We start from the raw sequence: 23827 nt of genomic DNA on the forward strand, positions 1-23827 counted from the left end.
CTAATTGAATTCAATTCTCTAATTTTATTCCTCAGACTTACAAACAATAGGAAAATGACCAAATCTTTAATGCTCTATTAAAACCTATAATGTGATTTAACTTTGCGCATATAAATAGAAGAAAAGTATCAATGTCACGTGTTTATTCTATTTGCTGTTATTTTATTATTTAAATGTAATTGTATTTTATGTTTTCCATATTCATGTATGTTAAGTTCTGCAAAATAATTAATCAAATAAATGGCCATGAAAAGGTTACATTTTAAAATGTCGTATTTTACGTAATGTACTAATCATTATCCGGTATAGCAGAATACCGTCCATATCTAGACCAGAGAATCTGCAACTGAATCCGTCACTTTTGCCTTAAACCCACAAAAATTTTATAACTCGCCCTCATGTCATTCCAAACCAGTAAGTCTTTCGTTCATCTTCGAAACACAAATGAAGATCTTTTGATGAAATCTGAACTTTCAGTCCCTCCAATTGAAACTGACACTTTGACTCATCAAAACGTTGATTTCAAAAAGATTGTAAAACTAATCCATATGAATTGAGCGGTTTAATCAAAACATTTTCAGAAGAGACTCGATCGCTTTATATGATGAACAGATTTAATGTAAGCTTTTATTCATAGATCATTGATCAGCGAACAAAGCTCAACTAATTGTGCTTGACGCACAAGAATAAACCTCATTGGTTCTTGCTGAAGCTCAGAATAAACCTCATTGGTTCTTGCTGAAGCTCAGAATAAACCTCATTGGTTCTTGCTGAAGCTCAGAATAAACCTCATTGGTTCTTGCTGAAGCTCAAACCTGCAGCGTAACGAGAATAAACCTCATTGGTTCTTGCATGTAAAGCAAACATTCTTGAGCTTCTGTTTACCATATCTGATTATGATTTTTGATGAATGTTTATGTGAATAAAAACCTAAATTCAATCTGTTCATATATCATATAAAGCAATTGTGTCTCTTCAGAAAATCAGACTAAACCGCTCAATTCATATGGATTAGTTTTACAATCTCTTTATTTACTTTTTGATGAGTCAAAGTGTTAGTTGCGTAGCTGTCAATGGAGGGACAGAAAGCTCTCAGATTTCATAAAAAATATCTTCATTTGTGTTCCGAAGATGAACGAGTCTTACGGGTTTGGAAAGACACGAGGGTGAGTAATTAATGACAATTTTATTTTGGGAGACAATCGCTCGGCAAGATTGCCCAGCAACATTGTTCAAAAAGTTGCCCTGTGTATCATCACCTTAAGGCTACGTTCACACTGCAAGCTCTAGATCTTACTTTAAATGTGGCAAATATCAGATTCTACTGTAAAAGGATCACAGTCCTGAATTGACCTGAGTGTGCAAAAGAACAATAAGAAGGCGTGCAGCACGGGGTCATACGGATGTAAACATGGAGGACACTGAAATCAGCATTTAAAGCCACAATATGTAACTTTTTTGCTTTAAAAAGAGCAAAAATCACTATATCTATGTTATATATTTTTTTTAGTTGTGTACTTACATTATCCCGACTGTTTCCAACAACTTTCAAACCAGGAGAAATTTGTAATTTAATTCGAGAAACGTCCCGTTTCTTTATTTCCGTTTTGTCGCTGCCAATGCCGTCATATCCGCGTTGTCCCTGGTTTCCACTCGTGCTGCCATGGCAACCAGAGCTATGAACCAGAGCCGTCTGATAGTAACCAAAGCGACTGACGGTAGTTCGCAATGTCTATTTGCACGCTGTTGTTGTTTCGTTCAAACATTATGGACCATGGCAAGCAGACTTTGGATACAAAAGGAGAACTAAAACGAGAATCAATATCAGCGCGGTGTTTTCGAGATGCCTAGAGCTCCCATAGACAGTATATAAACGAGAGCTCCACGTCCGAGACTTCGACCGCTTCTACATGTACTTTATTAAACAGGTGAGCACATTTACATAAAACTAATCAATGTTATATAGCTCAACATGATGAAATGTTAGAATATGATCTGTATGTTATTCTAATGTTGATCTAGCTTACTGCTAGTCTCATACAGACAAACTAACACATACATTTCAACACATTCAAATGCAGTTTAGTGTGATAGTGTAATGTTAGACCAAGTGAAACAACGCTGCGTTACCTCACAAGTTTAATTTGTCTAATAAACTGACCTGTGACTGTGAGTAGTAATTCTGCACTCGCGTGTAACGTTAGTTCAGTGGAATGAAATGTCCATATCGCGTCGCATGTGGAGCTGATAGCTGTCTCTTAGCAATCCCGAACTGCTTCATATCACAGTCATGATAAAAGCATCGATGTATTCAGTCATCCATAAACATTATTAGATCCATAGATTAGATCGGTCGGCTTGACGTTGACGACAAGATCCATAATTCTTAGCAAATGTTGCGTCATCAAACTACGCCTTTGTTATTGTAAATAGGTTAGCGACCCCTAGTGGCGAAAAATTCCATACTGTACGTTTAACGCTTTCATTTATAAGCTGATGTGCCACGGAGGCCTGTGAATTTGTGCGCAGGCAATAAGGAGGACGAAGACTAGGGTGATGAGAAAGAGAGCAAAGTTTTCCTAGTTCATTCTAGTTTTCTTAATACAACTAGTAATAAAACTAATGTACAATGTAATTGACACTTTACGTCTGATGGGTAGAGGAATGGGTTATATTGGGGTTTTGACTGTATATACTGTATTGTTCAGGTTTTCTTGTCTTTTCTTGCATAAAAAAATCTTGAATAAACGAATCAAAACCATTGGTATCAGCAGCAGCTATCATTCTGAATCATCGGCTATCAGTATTGGCGGAGAAATTTAGTATTGTTGCATCTCTATTCAATGTTTTTTCCATGTCTCTCTTTTTCTTATATTGTTATTCTATACTTCAGTGCTTATTGAAACAAAATTGTACAGACACCAACCTCACAAGTAAGCATCAGAAATGAAACCGGTCATTTAAAGGTGTTTAAAAGACATGCAAGAAAAATCCTGAACTGAATTGAGCTGGATGATGACACTAGTATTGTCTTCTTTAGAGCTGCTTTACAGCTGAATTGACTTCGGTCATAAATTGATGAATTTTGAAACATCAACACTGCTATTGTACTGAATTGAATCAACATTGAACTGACTTGAGTTGAATAACACTATTGTCTTCTGTAGAGATATTTTAGCTGAATGACACCATTGTCTTTAGTGCTTTACAATAGAATTTGTCTCATGTTTAATAAAGTTTGCATCATTGGTCGTTATTTTCCTGTTTTTTTTGTTGTTTTTTTTGTTTTTTTACAGCTATAGAAATAAAGGTGAATTGAATAGAAATTAAGATATTCAGAAGCATCTCACCATCTGTATCTTACAAGTGCTTTCGAACTTCTTTCTGATTTGAATGGTATGTGGAAAACACTTGAGTTGAGGGAGGTCTCAATACTTGAAAAACCACAGGAAACTACTTTTAAACACGAAATTACTTGATTTACAGAGGGTCTATTCGCACGTCTATTAATATAAACGTTACCTGAGGTCATTTTCCTGGATCTTTTTACAGAAGGTAAAAGTCGCCGTAATCTTTACTGACATTGTCCGTAATGATTACTGAGATGCACATTCGGACAGGACTAAAATAACCGAGAAGCTCTTGTAATTTTTACTTTACCCCACCTCTCCATGTCAGGTGAACACCGGCTGGTGCAGTAAACATTGCCTAGCTAACGTTAACTGGCTACGATTTCAGTACAGTAATATCAAAGATCCTTGCTCCTTCTCAATTATCTGGTAATATTCTATTCACAAAATACAACCAATAGTACGGTAATGTTAAAAGTAATCCCCTGGGCCCTATTTGCGATGGTCCGCCGATTAGAACAGGAAAATACTCCACAGTGCTCTAGCATTTTAACTGCTGCCACGCAACGAAACTAGGAATACGACCGGTTTAAGATGGCGGCCGCATTTCTCAGTGCCCAGCGGCCAATAGGGCATCTAGTCTCTATGTACTAAATCAGGGGTCTCCAACCTTTTTTCATTTGAGAGCTACTTTTTAAAAATGAAAGTGGACGAGAGCTACTCATGTAATACAATACTTAAATCTCTTAAATAATGTCTCATAACTCTCATATTAACAACTATCCAAACTGTTTTAGACCTAAAATAGTTTTTGTAGGCCTATATATGTCACCCTTAAATGTCAGAGAAAAGAACAGAATAAGAGATTTTTTTAAATAGAAAATATACTGTAAAAACACAATTATAGTTTCATGGTTATAGTGACAAAAATGATCACAGTTATCACAGAATCCTGTTCAAAAAGTACTAATACTACACAATGACATCAATTCACCAAGTTTTATGTCGAAAACCAGCAAATAACAAATGAAATTAGCATCAATATGCACTTTTTGTTTACATAAACATTAAAATAATAACATTAAAAATGATAGCCAGATTTTAAAAGAGTGTCTTCTTGCAACATGTTATCTACTACAAGTTCAAATAAAGTTTTGACAAAAAAAAAAAGGTTTTATAAAAAGATAAACCTCACATATTTCAGCCTTTAAATCAAAAGTCAAAAAAGATAAATTACTGACATTTACAATGCACATGATTAGCTTATCTTTTATTATTAATAGTAAGATTCGGTCCGATTTGCCCGTGGCGTCTTTCGTTACTATGCAACCAAGCACTGCGCTCTCCACAATGACAAAGAAGTTTTAGTAGCTAATGGATTTCCACCACCGAGAAACGCTTGCTGTAGCTCTGCTACAAGATTCATTTACGGAGAAGAGAAAAACACCTGTAGTGTTTGGGTGCACCCCCATCCTCCCTGTTGACGGAGCTTTCAATGTTGTTACGGAGAGGGTGAAGCTGATTGGTTGGTTCTTGTCATATGACCGCGGTGCGTTTGTGGCATTCTGGAAAAGTTGCGATTTTTTTCATCTCGCTGCGCCTGGAAAAAATGAGCGCGTAGCTTCAATTATGAGCGCGCTTCCCGCGCGCCTACATTTTAACGAACTTGAGCGCAAAAGACGCGATATGTGAACGGCCTCTTGGCGAGCTACCTCCAATCAGGCCACGAGCTACTGGTAGCTCGCGAGCGACGTGTTGGAGACCCCTGTACTAAATGGTCACAAGACTTGTGTGGTAGCCTGGGATCCGCAGTGCTGCCTAGCCAGCGCCAAGGCGGACAGAAGACGACAATGTAAAGAGTGACATTACGGTGCAATTTTAATGATGTTAATATTTTCTAGAAATAAAAATTCCAGATACAGCATATTCATTTTTTAACTATGTAAGTTATTTGATTACACTTTCTTACCAGGTTCTTCAAAAAGTCTAGTCACAATCAATCAAAACAATGTAACGTTATACAATCATAACTTAGATGATTGACAAATAATCACAATCATTTAGAAAACATTATGCAATAAAATTTCAAATTGGAGCCTGTACTATGTGTAATTAATAACAATAATAATTTAAGCTCCTTATTATGTAGCCGAATCTGTGCTGTGGTTTGTATTGGCCGCCTCCAATTTTCCCTTTGTTTTGCCACCAGCTAGCGCGTAGCGCCGTGACGTAGGCTCGAAATTGGTCTATTTACTTCTGTTTCCGTAGCAACGAGGAACAAACATTGACATTACATTGACTTGTTCAGACCATAGACGGTTCAGACAGACAACTTAATTTCAACACATTTCTTACAAACGGAAAACTCACCTGTGCTGCAATATGGTAAACGACTTTATTTGATCTATATTTTTGTTCAATTATTCGTACAAATTATATTTACGTTATGTCTTATACTCGTGTAAGTTATTAATCTGCCTAACTGTTCTGTTCATCTCTGAAGTCTGAAGTAGACAACATTTTAGATAGGATTCATAGCTATCCTGGTGTTATTGGCTATATCATCTTTAACAAAGAAGGTAATGTAGACCTAATCACAATTTACCATGGTTTTACTGTACTTATATTAACCCTTTAAAACTGGATGTGTCGTCGACGACACAGCCAACAAAGCTGTATTCATGTCACTGTAACGTTACTGCTAACTATTTAACCGTTTGCACTATCAAAATAATTCAAATAGTTCCTGAAAGTAGACATTATGCGCTTTTCGCCAATATACGGCTTATTACGGTAACTTAATGTCATGATTTCCGTCTGCAAATGACAGCAGCGCTGTTTTGGATTGCATAAAATCATAAAAGAAACGAACAAATACATGGCGAAAGAAGTGTTAGACAGCAGAAGAGGGGATTGGGATGATTTTTAATGAAATTTGGGAAGCGGATGGCCGTTATCTAACGTTAAGCATGTCATAATGTCCGGCATGGTCGGCTGTAGTAGACCTCACGTGCATGTGTATGTGTGCGTGTCTATGAATGCATGCATGTGTGCGTGTATGAAAAAAAAGTGTCCTAAATGAAAACTGTGCAATCCAATGTCACAAAAAAGACTTGTATATATGTATTATAGTTCATTTTTCAACTTTAAAGTGTTAGTTTCTTTTGTTCATGATTTTTTTTTTTCTAAACAAAAATTAGTAAATTTATTCTAGTTTTTTTTTATTTTTGTCTATTTAAATTCTATTTACAAACTCACCACACACAATAATGGTCAATAACTGTAATTTGTTGAAAGCTAATCTTTTTCTGTAAAAGATGACACCTTGCACATGAAGATAGCACATTGTTTTAGAATTTTACAGTCAAAAAATCTAATTATGTGAAAAACACCTATTTTAGCTTCAGGTTCTAAAGGGTTTTTAACTGTTATATTTATAATATAATATCATATTTTACAAAACTACATAGGATAAGTATAGAGGATGGATAATAAAATATTATAGAATATAATATAATAATTTACAAAACACATAGGATAAGCTGGTATAGAGAATGGCTAATGTAATATCATATAATTAAACAATATAGGCTAATTAACATAATGTAACATTTTACAAAACTACATAGGATAAGCTGGTATAGAGAATGGATATAATATAATAAAATATAAAATGGTAGAGTTATACTAAATAATCAACAATAGTGATGAAGAAACTGATTTTGCATGAGGATTTATTAGAATTAAGCTGCTTTTTTATGATAAATACTATAAGTGTGAAACTAGTTTGTTTTCTAGAAGCCGTAGTTTCATTGATCTTAACTTGGTCATTTTCAGGCATTCCCATCAGAACGACACTAGACAACGCGACTGCGGTGAAGTATGTGGGACTGCTGCATCAGCTGTCTATGACAACCAGGAGCACGATCAGAGACATCGACCCCCAGAACGACCTGACGTTTCTGCGCATCAGGTCCAAGAAACACGAGATCATGGTGGCGCCAGGTGGGTCAGCGCATTATCAGCCCGTCTTACTTATCTTATCGGCTGTTAACGCTCATATCCTGTAGCTCTCACCATTTTTTACCTATTTTCCTCCAGATAAAGAATACCAGATGATCGTCATCCAGAGAGCAACTGAATAGAGCCCAACTGAACAAACAAACACGATGAGTCATGTCATCTTCTCCTCTTACTGTCACCTGCACCTCATGTAACATGTTTAGCATAGCCTTCTCTGTCAGCACAGGTTTTACATGTGATAAATGCAGGGAGATAGTCAGGCTGGCGGAGAAGATTTCAGAACTAGAGACACGCATCCAAACTTTAATCGAGGTTAAGGCAAAGGGGGGAGGTGTTGCTGTAATTTATTGTAATATCTTCAGAATTACTGAGAAGTCTTGTTTTAAATAGAATTCTTTTGAAGTGTTGTTGCTAAATGTAACACTATCTAGTGTAAATGATAAATCACGTTTAACATTTGTGCTGGCTACTGTATACAGGCCACCAGGGCACCATACAGACTTTATCAAAGAATTTGCTGATTTTCTATCAGAGTTACAGTGCGTGCAGAATTATTAGGCACGTGGATTTTCTGATTATTTTATTTTTTTCAGGCACATTTGACCAATTCCAAACCACATCAATCTTAATAACTACTATTAATTTTGTATTTAATCGTTTATAAGTGATATATAATTGTTCATGAAGGATGGAAATGAAAATCGCCTTATATTCAAGTGTGCATAATTATTTGGCAAGTTTTTTTTTACAGATAAAAAAAAAGAACAAAAAAAGATTTAACTCAGACTGAAAAGTAAAAAATTATTAAATCCCCATTAGAAGGATGCAATACTAATGCAATACTAGAGATTGCAGTTAAGGCATGACCATTGGAAAGTGAAATGCTTATTGGGTCAGCAGGGTCAGACAAATACAGGTGGAGAAGAAAAGACACATGTTAACTGCAAAAGAATGAAGAATTAAGGTGAAGAATTAAGTGTGAAACCATCAGGAACCCTTTAGTCTCCAGCGCCACCATTTTCCAGAACTCCAACCTACCTGGAGTCTCCAGATGTGCAAGGTGTCAGGGTCTCAGAGACTTAGGTTAGTTAAAGAATCCTAAAAAATGACCCCCACTTTAGTAAGAATCACAAGCTGAAGTGTAATAAAATACACAAAGACTGATTTTTTATAGGCTTTATAGACAGACAGATTGAGAGTGACTCTTGAAGGACCAGCACCACATCCTCTTCTACCACTGTTTGAAGAATTCATCTTCCAGAATCTGACAGTAAGTTTTGGGAGTTCATTTTTAGTCCATCTCCTACCCTAAAGTGCGTTTTGCAGAGATGGACTAAAAATAAACTCCCAAAACTTACTGTCAGATTCTGGAAGATGAATTCTTCAAACAGTGGTAGAAGAGGATGTGGTGCTGGTCCTTCAAGAGTCACTCTCAATCTGTCTGTCTATAAAGCCTATAAAAAAATCAGTCTTCATGTATTTTATTATACTTCAGCTTGTGATTCTTATTAAGTGGGGGTCATTTTTAGGATTCATTGCCTAACCTAAGTCTCTGAGACCCTGGCACCTTGCTCTTCTGGAGACTCCAGGTAGGTTGGAGTTCTGGAAAATGGTGGCACTGGAGACTAAGGGTTCCTGATGGTTTCACACTTAATTCTTCACCTTAATTCTTCATTCTTTTGCAGTTAACATGTGTCTTTTCTTCTCCACCTGTATTTGTCTGACCCTGCTGACCCAATGAGCATTTCACTTTCCAATGGTCATGCCTTAACTGCAATCTCTAGTATTGCATTAGTATTGCATCCTTCTCATGGGCATTTAATAATTATTGAATTTTCAGTCTTAGTTAAATCTCTTTTTTGGCTTATTTTATCTGTAAAAGAAAACATGCCTAATAATTATGCACACCTGAATTAAAGGCGTTTTTCATTTCCAGCCATCATGAACAATTATATATCACTTATAAATAATTAAATGCAAAATGAATAGTAGTTATTAAGATTAATAGGGTTTGGAATTGGCTAAATGTTCCTGGGAATAAAATATGATCAGAAAATCAACGTGCCTAATAATTCTGCACGCATTGTATTATTGGCTGCAGATAAAGTACTAATTGTTAATGATATGATTACAGATTATAATCTAGATGTGCTGTGTTTGACAGAAACCTGGCTAAAACCAGACAATTATATTACTTTAAATGAGTCCACCCCGCAAGATTACTGTTATAAACATGAACCTCGTCTGAAAGGCAAAGGGGGAGGTGTTGCTGTAATTTATTGTAATATCTTCAGAATTACTGAGAAGTCTTGTTTTAAATAGAATTCTTTTGAAGTGTTGTTGCTAAATGTAACACTATCTAGTGTAAATGATAAATCACGTTTAACATTTGTGCTGGCTACTGTATACAGGCCACCAGGGCACCATACAGACTTTATCAAAGAATTTGCTGATTTTCTATCAGAGTTACAGTGCGTGCAGAATTATTAGGCACGTGGATTTTTTGATTATTTTATTTTTTTCAGGCACATTTGACCAATTCCAAACCACATCAATCTTAATAACTACTATTAATTTTGTATTTAATCGTTTATAAGTGATATATAATTGTTCATGAAGGATGGAAATGAAAAACGCCTTATATTCAAGTGTGCATAATTATTTGGCAAGTTTTTTTTTACAGATAAAAAAAAGCCCAAAAAAAGATTTAACTCAGACTGAAAAGTAAAAAATTATTAAATCCCCATTAGAAGGATGCAATACTAATGCAATACTAGAGATTGCAGTTAAGGCATGACCATTGGAAAGTGAAATGCTTATTGGGTCAGCAGGGTCAGACAAATACAGGTGGAGAAGAAAAGACACATGTTAACTGCAAAAGAATGAAGAATTAAGGTGAAGAATTAAGTGTGAAACCATCAGGAACCCTTTAGTCTCCAGCGCCACCATTTTCCAGAACTCCAACCTACCTGGAGTCTCCAGATGTGCAAGGTGTCAGGGTCTCAGAGACTTAGGTTAGTTAAAGAATCCTAAAAAATGACCCCCACTTTAGTAAGAATCACAAGCTGAAGTGTAATAAAATACACAAAGACTGATTTTTTATAGGCTTTATAGACAGACAGATTGAGAGTGACTCTTGAAGGACCAGCACCACATCCTCTTCTACCACTGTTTGAAGAATTCATCTTCCAGAATCTGACAGTAAGTTTTGGGAGTTCATTTTTAGTCCATCTCCTACCCTAAAGTGCGTTTTGCAGAGATGGACTAAAAATAAACTCCCAAAACTTACTGTCAGATTCTGGAAGATGAATTCTTCAAACAGTGGTAGAAGAGGATGTGGTGCTGGTCCTTCAAGAGTCACTCTCAATCTGTCTGTCTATAAAGCCTATAAAAAAATCAGTCTTCATGTATTTTATTATACTTCAGCTTGTGATTCTTATTAAGTGGGGGTCATTTTTAGGATTCATTGCCTAACCTAAGTCTCTGAGACCCTGGCACCTTGCTCTTCTGGAGACTCCAGGTAGGTTGGAGTTCTGGAAAATGGTGGCACTGGAGACTAAGGGTTCCTGATGGTTTCACACTTAATTCTTCACCTTAATTCTTCATTCTTTTGCAGTTAACATGTGTCTTTTCTTCTCCACCTGTATTTGTCTGACCCTGCTGACCCAATGAGCATTTCACTTTCCAATGGTCATGCCTTAACTGCAATCTCTAGTATTGCATTAGTATTGCATCCTTCTCATGGGCATTTAATAATTATTGAATTTTCAGTCTTAGTTAAATCTCTTTTTTGGCTTATTTTATCTGTAAAAGAAAACATGCCTAATAATTATGAACACCTGAATTAAAGGCGTTTTTCATTTCCAGCCTTCATGAACAATTATATATCCCTTATAAATAATTAAATGCAAAATGAATAGTAGTTATTAAGATTAATATGGTTTGGAATTGGCAAAATGTTCCTGGGAATAAAATATGATCAGAAAATCCACGTGCCTAATAATTCTGCACGCACTGTATTATTGGCTGCAGATAAAGTACTAATTGTTGGTGATTTTAATGTACATGTAGATAACGAAAAAGATGCATTGGGATTGGCATTTAAAGACATTCTGAACTCAATTGGAGTTAGACCACACGTGTCAGGACCTACTCATTCTCGTAATCATACTCTAGATCTAATATTATCACATGGAATCAGTGCTGATGCCGTTGAAATTCTGCAGCAGAGCGATGACATCTCAGATCATTATTTAGAGCAGTGGTTCTCAACTCCAGTCCTCGGGACCCGCTGCTCTGCACATTTTGTAAGTCTCTCTTATCTGACACACTCAAATCAGTTCATGGAGTCTCTCCTGACGAGCTGATGATCTGGTTCAGGTGTGTTAAATAAGGGAGAGATACAAAATGTGCAGGGCAGTGGGTCCCGAGGACTGGAGTTGAGAACCACTGATTTAGAGGTCTTAAAAGCTGCTAGATCTGCTTATTTTTCAAACCTATTAGAAGAAAATAATCAAAACCCTAGGTGTTTATTTGAAATAGTGGCTAAACTAACGAAAAATAAATCTTCAACCCCAGACGTTTCCAAGCAACACAGCAGTAATGACTTTATGAACTTCTTTACTAACAAGATTGATAATATCAGGGAGAAAATTATAACTATGCAACCGTCTACTACAGTATCGCATCAGGCAGTGCATTGTAGTCTTCTTGAAGACATTTTTTATTCATTCGTTGCTATAGGAGAGGAGGAATTTACTAAACTCGTCAAATCATCTAAATCGACAACATGTATGTTAGACCCTATACCGACTAAGCTACTGAAAGAGATGCTCCCAGAGGTCACAGATCCTCTTCTTAATATCATTAATTCATCTTTGTCATTAGGATATGTACCGAAAACTTTTAAGCTGGCTATGATTAAACCGCTTGTTAAAAAAACGCAACTTGATCCTACAGAATTAGTCAATTACAGGCCGATCTCGAATCTACCTTTTCTGTCAAAGATACTAGAAAAGGCAGTATCCTCACAACTATGTTCCTTTTTAGAAAGAAATGATATCTGCAAGGATTTCCAGTCAGGGTTTAGACCGTACCATAGTACTGAGACCGCTCTCATTAGAGTCACAAATTATTTGCTCCTATCATCTGATCGTGGTTGTATCTCTCTATTAGTGTTACTCGATCTTAGTTCTGCATTTGACACTATTGACCACAACATTCTTTTAAATAGACTCTAAAATTATGTTGGCATTAGTGGAATTGCATTAGCAAGGTTTAAATCATACTTATCTGACCGTTATCAGTGTGTAGCAGTAAATGAAGAGATGTCTTATCGATCACAAGTTCAGTATGGCGTACCACAAGGCTCAGTACTAGGACCGTTGCTATTCACTCTGTACATGCTACCCTTGGGAGATATCATTAGGAAGCATGGCATTAGTTTTCACTGTTATGCTGATGATACGCAGCTCTATATTTCTTCACGCCTTGACGAAACTTACCAATTCACAAAATTAACGGAATTCATGGCTGATATAAAAAATTGGATGACTAGTAATTTCCTACTTCTTAATTCTGAAAAAACAGAGATTCTAATGATTGGACAAAAAACTTCCTCACGTAATAACCTAGAATACTGTCTAACACTTGATGGCTGCTCTGTTAAGTCTTCATCGTTGGTTAGGAACCTGGGTGTGCTCTTTGATACCAATCTTTCATTTGAAAGTCACGTGTCTAGTATCTGTAAAACCGCATTTTTCCATCTTAAAAATATATCTAAATTACGTCATATGCTCTCATTGACAAATGCGGAACAATTAGTTCATGCGTTCATGACATCAAGGCTAGATTATTGTAATGCTCTATAATGGGTGGTTGCCCTGCACGCTTAATAAACAAATTACAGTTGGTCCAAAACGCAGCAGCTCGAGTTCTTACCAGAACCAGGAAGTATGACCATATTAGCCCTGTTCTGTCAACACTGCATTGGCTCCCTATTAAACATCATATACATTTTCAAATATTGCTGATTACTTACAAAGCACTAAATGGTTTAGCTCCGCAGTACTTGAGCGAGCTCTTAACGCATTATAGTCCTTCACATCTATTGTGATCTCAAAATTCCGGCCAGTTTATAATACCTAGAATATCAAAATCGACTGCTGGCAGTAGATCCTTTTCCTATTTAGCACCAAAACTTTGGAACAGTCTTCCCAACATTGCCCAGGAAGCAGACACACTCTGTCAGTTCAAAGCTAGACTAAAAATACATCTCTTTGACCTAGCATACACATAACACATTATAGACTTTTATAATTCCATATTAGGCTGCATAGATTAGGCCAGCCGGAACCGGGAACACTTCCCAGAAATCCTGATGTACTCTTTATATCATAAAAAGAATGGCGTCTACGCTAATATTAGTCTCTCTGTTTATACCGAGGTTTACAACAGTCCGCCGGATCCAGGCCGTATACAGATCCGATGAAGGACCTGCGCCTGGACGTGACGACAACGCAGTCCTGAAGTCTCAACTAGTCAGAAACCTCCTATCAACTGAGGCAGCTAAGGTATTTCCACTCATTGGTTCCCTCCCACATCACTTACTGATAAGTTGGTCCAACGCACACTCTACAGCCTTAAAACCACTGAAATCATTATACAAACAAACACTCAAAATTCTAGACAAAAAGCCAATTCATTACCATCATTGCCATATTCTAAAGAAGTATAAATTGCTTAGTTGGGAAAACCTCATAAAATACAGAAATGTCTGTTTAGGTTATAAGATAACAGTTTAGCTCCTCCGCCTTTATTTGACCTTATCAATTTTAAATCGAATGCAAACAGAGTTACAAGAGGTGCAGCTAGGAGGGACTGCACAATTCCACAAAAAAAAACTGCATTTAGTCAGGCCATCTTTTCATTCACAGCATCACATCAATGGAACTCAGTACCACCATTAATTAGAGAGTCTCCATCCTATTACTCATTTGAGATTGTTAAAAAATGGCTTATTGAAAATCAACACTGTCAACACTGACGCTGGTCCCATCCACCAACAATAACTGTATCATCTATTATCATCTATTATCATCTATTTTTTTTTTTTTTATCTGTTCATCTTGTTTACTCGATTGGTTGTGATTTTACCACAGTCTATGTCACAGTTTTTACCTTTTGTTTATTGTATAAAGAATTTTATTGTATTATAACAGTTTACTATTTTAGGATGCCTAATAACATCTGGCAAGGGGACTGCCGATGAAAACTAGCCTGTGGCTAACTTGGGTACGCTTACATTTGTTCTGAATGTTGATTAATGTACATTGTCCCTTTTCAAATAAATAAATAAAGTCTCTCCTCTTCCGCCGGATCCAGGCTGTATCCAGATCAGATGGTGGATCTGCACCTGGACCTAACCATGACGCATCCCTGAAGTGCCTGCCTCATCAGCCCTGTGAAGGCCTCATCAACACGACCAATCTGACTTCTGACCTGTAACGCTACCTGGATCATAATCATACACTGTTCGCTCGTTGGCCAGAGGAGAACTGGCCCCCGACTGAGCCTGGGTTCTCCCAAGGTTTTTTTCTCCATTCTGTCACCTGATGGAGTTTTGGTTCCTTGCCACTGTTGCCTTCACTGCAAAAAATGCTTTTCTTACTAAGTATTTTTTGTCTTGTTTCCAGTCCAAATATCAAAAAATTCTTAAATCAAGATGTATTTACTAGATGAGTAAAATGACATAAGATACTATGTCCTGTTTTAAGGGGGATTTAATCAAAATTAAGTGATTTTTTGCTTAAAACAAGCAGAATTATCTGCCAGTGGGGTAAGGAAAATAATCTTGTTTCAAGATTTTTATTATTTTAGTAATCTTAAAACAAGATTATTTTCCTTACCCCACTGGCAGATAATTCTGCTTGTTTTAAGCAAAAAATCACTTAATTTTGATTAAATCCCCCTTAAAACAGGACATAGTAGCTTATGTCATTTTACTCATCTAGTAAATACATCTTGATTTAAGAATTTTTAGATATTTGGACTGGAAACAAGACAAAAATACTTAGTAAGAAAAGCATTTTTGGCTTTTGGCTTGCTTAGTTGGGGACATTTAATATTCAACAATATTATTGATCTGCCTTATTTAGGGTTGACAATGATGCAATGCCGGGAGCCAGAGCGCCTGACATCAAAGCAAATTTAAAAGTGCTGGCTAATGCTAATTGTAAAATCTCTAATATTATTATTCACGTCGGCACTAATGATGTTAGACTCCGCCAGTCGGAGATCACAAAAATTAACATTAAAGAGGTGTGTGAACTTGGAAGTACGATGTCAGGCACTGTAATTTGCTCTGGCCCCCTTCCTGTTTGACGGAGTGATGAGATAGTTAGTAGATTGTCCTCACTCAATGGCTGGCTGTCGAGGTGGTGTCTGCAAAATAATATAGAATTCATAGACAATTGGAAAAGTTTTTGGGGCAGACCTGACCTGTTAAAAAAAGGTGGTATCCATCCCTCCTGTCTAACACTTGATGGCTGCTCTGTTAAGTCTTCATCGTTGGTTATAGTCCATGAGCCAGGGGGGTTGATCGGTATCATCGGGGGGGCAAATGCTATCGTTGTTTTTTGGCAAGGTATACACCCCTAGTACTAGAAAAATCACGATAGCAGTGCAGGGGTGGTAGCGAAATCACTTTTTTCAGCTCATGAAGTTACTAACCCCCTAAAATAAATTCCGTTTTTGAAATCTGGTGTATATCTGGTTTAGGCTCATGGCAGGGATATTGTCAATATGCCATCTTCAATCAACTTCCATTGAAGCTGCACAGACTTCAGAAACACAGACATTAACGCTCTATACATATTGACTCAAGAGTCAAAATTTGAGTGTTAGAATGTCAGAAAGTAGCTCATGCACGGAATGTTGATGGATTTTGACAGTTTGACAAGGTTTTGTCAGTTTTGTGAAAAGATTGTTGGTTCAGTTGACTGGTTATAACAACACTACCAACTATGCCATCTTCAATCATCTTCCATTGAGTTCCAGGGGTATTAAATGTAAGTACAAAATACTTTTTCTCTTGTGAATTGGTGGGGAATAGTAGCAGTAGCTAATGTAAGCTTGGTGTTTTTAGCAGGCTAGCTATCTTGCAGGTTAAACAGTGTAACAGTAACTGCTACAGTGCAGTCAGGGCTCTCAAGTGTCACGTGACAGTCATTCATATCGGTCTTTTGTCACGCCCTCTCGCCACACATTGTATTTCTCACGCGGAAAAACTATTTATAATATATTTAATATGCCGCAGCGCCCAAAATGTCTCTGGCTGCGCCAGTCTCATTATGGAACCGGCAGGAATAAATAGAGAGATGAGCAGAGCAACTGAACCAACAATCTTTTCACAAAACTGACAAAACCTTGTCAAACTGTCAAAATCCATGAGCATATTTGGGTCCAATATGGACTTCTGTATGGCTGACGTAACATCAGCAAGAGTCAACGAGTATTTATGGAAAGGTCAAGTTTCAAGTACTCCTTGGCCAGAAAAAAAATCAGTATGTCAAATATGGACTTCTGTCAGGATGATATAACATCCGAATATATCAATCTGAATGTATAGTGTAATTCTTTTAGGTTCTCTTTGGCCAGAAATATGTTCAGTAGGTCAGAAGGGGACCTCTGAATAGCTGATTTATCATCAGAAAAAGTCTATAACTTTATATCATTTAAAAACTTTTGAGGACCCTTTGACCAGAAATAAGTTCAAAACGTCAGATATGGATATCTACATGGCTTATGTAGCATTAGAAGGAGTCTATGAGTATGTATAGAAAGTCCAAGATCGAGGACTCTTTTGCCATAAATATATTCCTTGGGTCAAATAAGGCTGATTTGACATCAGAAGGAGTCGATAACTTCATATAGTTTGAAAAATGTTCAGGACACTTTGACAAGAAATACATTCAAAAGGTCAGATATGGACATCTATATGGCTTATGAAGCATCAGAAGGAGTCTATGAGTATGTATAGAAAGCCCAAGATCGAGGACTCTGGCTAGAAATATGTATCTTGGGTCAAGAAAAAAATTCAGTGTGCACCACCACATTGCACCACCAGCGCTAACTCCTTCCCATGTTCATTAAAGAGATAACATGTTGCATTGCATTGCACAAACGATCTAACATTGAGCACTGAAGAATAACATATAGGTTATGCACTTCTTGCATTGCATTGCACACTATAACTAAGTCAATCCCATGTTCATTAAAGAGATAACATGTGTTGTTGTAATGCATTGCATAAACGATCTAACATTGTGCATTGAAAAATCACATAGGTTATGCGCTTTTTGCATTGCATTGCATTGCACACCAGAACTAACTCCTTCCCATGTTCATTAAAGAGATAACATGTTGCATTGCATTGCACAAACAATCTAACCTTGTGCACTGAGGTTATGCACTTCTTGCAATTGCATTGCATTGCACACCAGAGCTAACTCCTTCCCATGTTCATTAAAGGACAAGTTCGGTATTTTACACTTAAAGCCCTGTTTTCAGATCGTTTCTGATGAAATACAATGGTTAAGATTGAACTTTGGACAAATGCTGCTGTCCCGAGAATTTTAGGTTTTTGTGTTAGCACCCCCCCACCTTAACAATGGCTGCATAGGTGCACTGGAATAATCCTTCCTAAAACGCATTAAACTTTCGTTTACAAAGACGTGAAACTCACAGAGTGGTCAGGGGTGTTCACTGATATGCTCACACAAAAATCGCTGCAAAAGATGCTTTCCAACAGGTTTTATCGTAGTTTTTGTCCAACTCCATTGACTTGTATTGGATGAAAAACTACGATAAAACCTGTTGGAAAGCATCTTTTGCAGCGATTTTTGTGTGAGCATATCAGTGAACACCCCTGACCACTCGGTGAGTTTTTGTAAACGAAAGTTTAATGCGTTTTAGGAAGGATTATTCCAGTGCACCTATGCAGCCATTGTGGAGGTGGGGGGGTGCTAACACAAAAACCTAAAATTCTCGGGACAGCAGCATTTGTCCAAAGTTCAATCTTAACCATTGTATTTCATCAGAAACGATCTGAAAACAGGGCTTTAAGTGTAAAATACCGAACTTGTCCTTTAATGAACATGGGAAGGAGTTAGCTCTGGTGTGCAATGCAATGCAATTGCAAGAAGTGCATAACCTCAGTGCACAAGGTTAGATTGTTTGTGCAATGCAATGCAACATGTTATCTCTTTAATGAACATGGGAAGGAGTTAGTTCTGGTGTGCAATGCAATGCAATGCAAAAAGCGCATAACCTATGTTATTTTTCAATGCACAATGTTAGATCGTTTATGCAATGCATTACAACAACACATGTTATCTCTTTAATGAACATGGGATTGACTTAGTTATAGTGTGCAATGCCATGCAAGAAGTGCATAACCTATATGTTATTCTTCAGTGCTCAATGTTAGATCGTTTGTGCAATGCAATGCAACATGTTATCTCTTTAATGAACATGGGAAGGAGTTAGCGCTGGTGGTGCAATGTGGTGGTGCACACTGAATTTTTTTCTTGACCCAAGATACATATTTCTAGCCAAAGAGTCCTCGATCTTGGGCTTTCTATACATACTCATAGACTCCTTCTGATGCTTCATAAGCCATATAGATGTCCATATCTGACCTTTTGAATGTATTTCTTGTCAAAGTGTCCTGAACATTTTTCAAACTATATGAAGTTATCGACTCCTTCTGATGTCAAATCAGCCTTATTTGACCCAAGGAATATATTTATGGCAAAAGAGTCCTCGATCTTGGACTTTCTATACATACTCATAGACTCCTTCTAATGCTACATAAGCCATGTAGATATCCATATCTGACGTTTTGAACTTATTTCTGGTCAAAGGGTCCTCAAAAGTTTTTAAATGATATAAAGTTATAGACTTTTTCTGATGATAAATCAGCTATTCAGAGGTCCCCTTCTGACCTACTGAACATATTTCTGGCCAAAGAGCCCTAAAAGAATTACACTATACATTCAGATTGATATATTCGGATGTTATATCATCCTGACAGAAGTCCATATTTGACATACTGATTTTTTTTCTGGCCAAGGAGTACTTGAAACTTGACCTTTCCATAAATACTCGTTGACTCTTGCTGATGTTACGTCAGCCATACAGAAGTCCATATTGGACCCAAATATGCTCATGGATTTTGACAGTTTGACAAGGTTTTGTCAGTTTTGTGAAAAGATTGTTGGTTCAGTTGCTCTGCTCATCTCTCTATTTATTCCTGCCGGTTCCATAATGAGACTGGCGCAGCCAGAGACATTTGGGGCGCTGCGGCATATTAAATATATTATAAATAGTTTTTCCGCGTGAGAAATACAATGTGTGGCGAGAGGGCGTGACAAAAGACCGATATGAATGACTGTCACGTGACACTTGAGAGCCCTGACTGCACTGTAGCAGTTACTGTTACACTGTTTAACCTGCAAGATAGCTAGCCTGCTAAAAACACCAAGCTTACATTAGCTACTGCTACTATTCCCCACCAATTCACAAGAGAAAAAGTATTTTGTACTTACATTTAATACCCCTGGAACTCAATGGAAGATGATTGAAGATGGCATAGTTGGTAGTGTTGTTATAACCAGTCAACTGAACCAACAATCTTTTCACAAAACTGACAAAACCTTGTCAAACTGTCAAAATCCATCAACATTCCGTGCATGAGCTACTTTCTGACATTCTAACACTCAAATTTTGACTCTTGAGTCAATATGTATAGAGCGTTAATGTCTGTGTTTCTGAAGTCTGTGCAGCTTCAATGGAAGTTGATTGAAGATGGCATAGTTGGTAGTGTTGTTATAACCAGTCAACTGAACCAACAGTTCCACGCAACGCGCCGTCCGTGGTCTGTGCGTTAATGTTCAGACTATATGGCTTATGAAGCATCAGAAGGAGTATATGAGTATGTATAGAAAGCCCAAGATCGAGGACTCTTTGGCCAGAAATATGTTTCTTGGGTCCAATATGGACTATTGGAGCCCAAAAATCCATATGAACTGTGCATGAGCTACTTTCTTACATTCTAACTGAAAGTGGGTGACTATCAAAATACATGATAGAAACATTTTGTTAAACCACTTACAAGTGTTATGTTGACAGCACTATTGAAACAATTACTTTTTATTACAACTGTACATGAATAAATAGGCCATTTGGCCCTGGACTAATAGGGTATTCTATTTGTCCATTCTATTGGCTCTATTCTATTTTGAAGACTTGTGCTGGCTGCACGAGTCTAATTTAAGGCTCTCACAAATAAATAGTATGGGTATATTATACATTTTCTGAGTCATCAGAGTGCCTTGAGTATTGAAGTTGTTGAGTTTTGTGTCCCTGGTGTTCTTTCATGCCACAGGGATAAAAGAAAGCATACAGTTTAGGCAGAAATTGTGAAAAAACGTGTGTTATTTCTGGTTTAAAGAAGTCATGTGACCTCTGTGTTTGTCAGACAGATTCAGTACTGGGCTTAAATGAAAGCCTAAAAGGGCCCCTTTCCAACGATACCAAGCACCATATTATAGAATATTGACAATATCCCTGCCATGAGCCTAAACCAGATATACACCAGATTTCAAAAACGGAATTTATTTTAGGGGGTTAGTAACTTCATGAGCTGAAAAAAGTGATTTCGCTACCACCCCTGCACTGCTATCGTGATTTTTCTAGTACTAGGGGTGTATACCTTGCCAAAAATCACTATGAGACTTTGTCCCCCCAGATGATACCGATGGACCAAATTTGGGGCCTGGCTCATGGACTATTAGGAACCTGGGTGTGCTCTTTGATACCAATCTTTCATTTGAAAGTCACATGTCTAGTATCTGTAAAACCGCTTTTTTCTATCTTAAAAATATATCTAAATTACGTCATATGCTCTCATTGACAAATGTGGAACAATTAGTTCATGCGTTCATGACATCAAGGCTAGATTATTGTAATGCTCTATAATGGGTGGTTGCCCTGCACGCTTAATAAACAAATTACAGTTGGTCCAAAACGCAGCAGCTCGAGTTCTTACCAGAACCAGGAAGTATGACCATATTAGCCCTGTTCTGTCAACACTGCATTGGCTCCCTATTAAACATCATATACATTTTCAAATATTGCTGATTACTTACAAAGCACTAAATGGTTTAGCTCCGCAGTACTTGAGCGAGCTCTTAACGCATTATAGTCCTTCACATCTATTGTGATCTCAAAATTCCGGCCAGTTTATAATACCTAGAATATCAAAATCGACTGCTGGCGGTAGATCCTTTTCCTATTTAGCACCAAAACTTTGGAACAGTCTTCCCAACATTGCCCAGGAAGCAGACACACTCTGTCAGTTCAAAGCTAGACTAAAAATACATCTCTTTGACCAAGCATACACATAACACATTATAGACTTTTATAATTCCATATTAGGCTGCATAGATTAGGCCAGCCGGAACCGGGAACACTTCCCATAAATCCTGATGTACTCTTTATATCATAAGAAGAATGGCGTCTACGCTAATATTAGTCTCTCTGTTTATACCAAGGTTTACAACAGTCCGCCGGATCCAGGCCGTATCCAGATCCGATGAAGGACCTGCGCCTGGACGTGACGACAACGCAGCATTGTGTGACGAAAGCACATTCATATATATATATATATTGAGAGAGAGAGAGAGGCTATCTATCTATCTCTCTCTCTATATATATGTGTGTGTGTGTGTGTGTGTGTGTGTGTGTGTGTGTGTGTGTGTGTGTGTGTGTGTGTGTGTGTGTGTGTGTGTGTGTGTATATATATAAAACTATTATATTTTATAGTTATTATATAACATGTATTTTATTTTATATTGTAATATTTCTACTAATAATAATAGCAATGAAAAATGGTATTTATTAATATTATTTATAATATATATTATTATTATATTTCATACAATTATTATTATATATCTATTATTTCATATACTAATAAAAATAATGAAACATTTTATTTAATTAATATTATTTATAATATATTATATTTCATACAATACTTATATTACATATCTAATATTTTATATAGTACTACTACTACTAATAATAATGAAAAAATATATTTAATTAATATTATTATATTTTATAAAATTATTGTAATATAATATATTATTTGATATACTAACTTCTACTAATATGGCACTCATCTGTCTCTATGGACACTCCTCATCATCACAGCTGATCATCGTTTAGTTCGTCACCATGTATTTATGTTCCTCCCTGTTCCCTCTGTGTGGGTCATTCGTTGTTTGTGTTTGTATTGTTGTAAGCACACACTGTTACACCTTCTGTCTGTACCTAAGTTTACTTTATTATTAAAAGACATTTCATATTGGAACCGGTTTTCATCTTCATCATTGTGACATAATAATAATAATGACAAATAGTATTTTAATTACTATATATAGGCCTATGTAATATTATTTAATTGAATTCAAAATAATTTTTAAATTAACTATTTAAAATATATATTACTTACTTTATAAAATGATATTATTATTATTATATCAAAATGTAGTTCATATATCTTCCAGAAGATGGCAGGAGATGAAGCAGACGCTTTGCTCATTTAGTTTCTCTGATAAATGGCTGCTTTAATCGTTTGTGACAGCTGTGGTCTGGTTTATTGTGCTCTTCTGCAGTGCTAAGCTAATTAGGTGTATGTGCGCATCTTCTGCATCACACCATCCGATATGTAAACAAATATTGTATCACAATAAGTGTAATTGTGATTGTCAAAACATTTGGTAACTAAATAGAATTTTATGAAGTTTAGTGACAACATGTTTACATTGTGCAATGACTGGTAGGATACAGTTTTTATTATTGCTTGACAAAAATTTCAAGATTTCAATTCCATTCTTGTGATTTGATTCCGATTTTGATTCAATATTGACTACTTTGGATACATGTTTATTTAAAATTTTATTTAAAAAAATAATCTCACCTAATGCTGTAAACATAGAGGGCCCAATCTGCTGGTATTATTAAAGGTTAAAAATAGCAAATGAAATTAAATATAATGCAGTTTTTGTTATAACAATTATTTAATGACATAAGTAAAAATATAATAAATATGTAATCTAGTGCTCAGCAAAATCTCCTCTCTAGCTATTTTTTCTATTCAATTAACATGCTATGGTCATTAAATGGCTTTCCTGAGGTAAATGTAACGTTATGTGACATAATTGTTATCCTGCTATTATATATTGACCTCTTTCCGTGGTTGAAAAACACTAATTGGTCGATATTATGTATACTTTCGGTAAGTTGTACTGCATCTTTAAATAAAAAAAGTAACAGATGATCGGTTCACGTGCACTTGAACTGAGGCGCTAAGCGATCTGTCACGT

The 23827-nt window shown here is 36.5% G+C and overlaps 1 protein-coding gene across 2 annotated transcripts in view; it reads left to right on the forward strand.

Moving 5' to 3' along the window:
• Nucleotides 1-5619: 5619 nt before the first annotated feature.
• LOC309491120 (dynein light chain roadblock-type 2-like) overlaps nucleotides 5620-23827 on the forward strand; it is a 196084-nt gene continuing 177876 nt past the window's right edge. The window contains exons 1-4 of one of the 2 annotated variants that reach the window (XM_082160571.1): nucleotides 5620-5735; nucleotides 5854-5929; nucleotides 7188-7355; nucleotides 7452-7506. In XM_082160571.1, the coding sequence (XP_082016697.1) occupies nucleotides 5733-5735; nucleotides 5854-5929; nucleotides 7188-7355; nucleotides 7452-7495 (291 nt within the window). In that variant the 5' untranslated portion in view covers nucleotides 5620-5732 and the 3' untranslated portion in view covers nucleotides 7496-7506. Of the gene's footprint in view, nucleotides 5736-5853; nucleotides 5930-7187; nucleotides 7356-7451; nucleotides 7996-23827 lie in introns of those variants that run through there. The other variant, XM_082160570.1, reaches the window with a different exon arrangement.

This window comes from Leuciscus leuciscus (genome assembly GCF_965113295.1).
Source record: "Leuciscus leuciscus genome assembly, chromosome: 25".
In the NCBI taxonomy this organism is placed as follows: domain Eukaryota; kingdom Metazoa; phylum Chordata; class Actinopteri; order Cypriniformes; family Leuciscidae; genus Leuciscus; species Leuciscus leuciscus.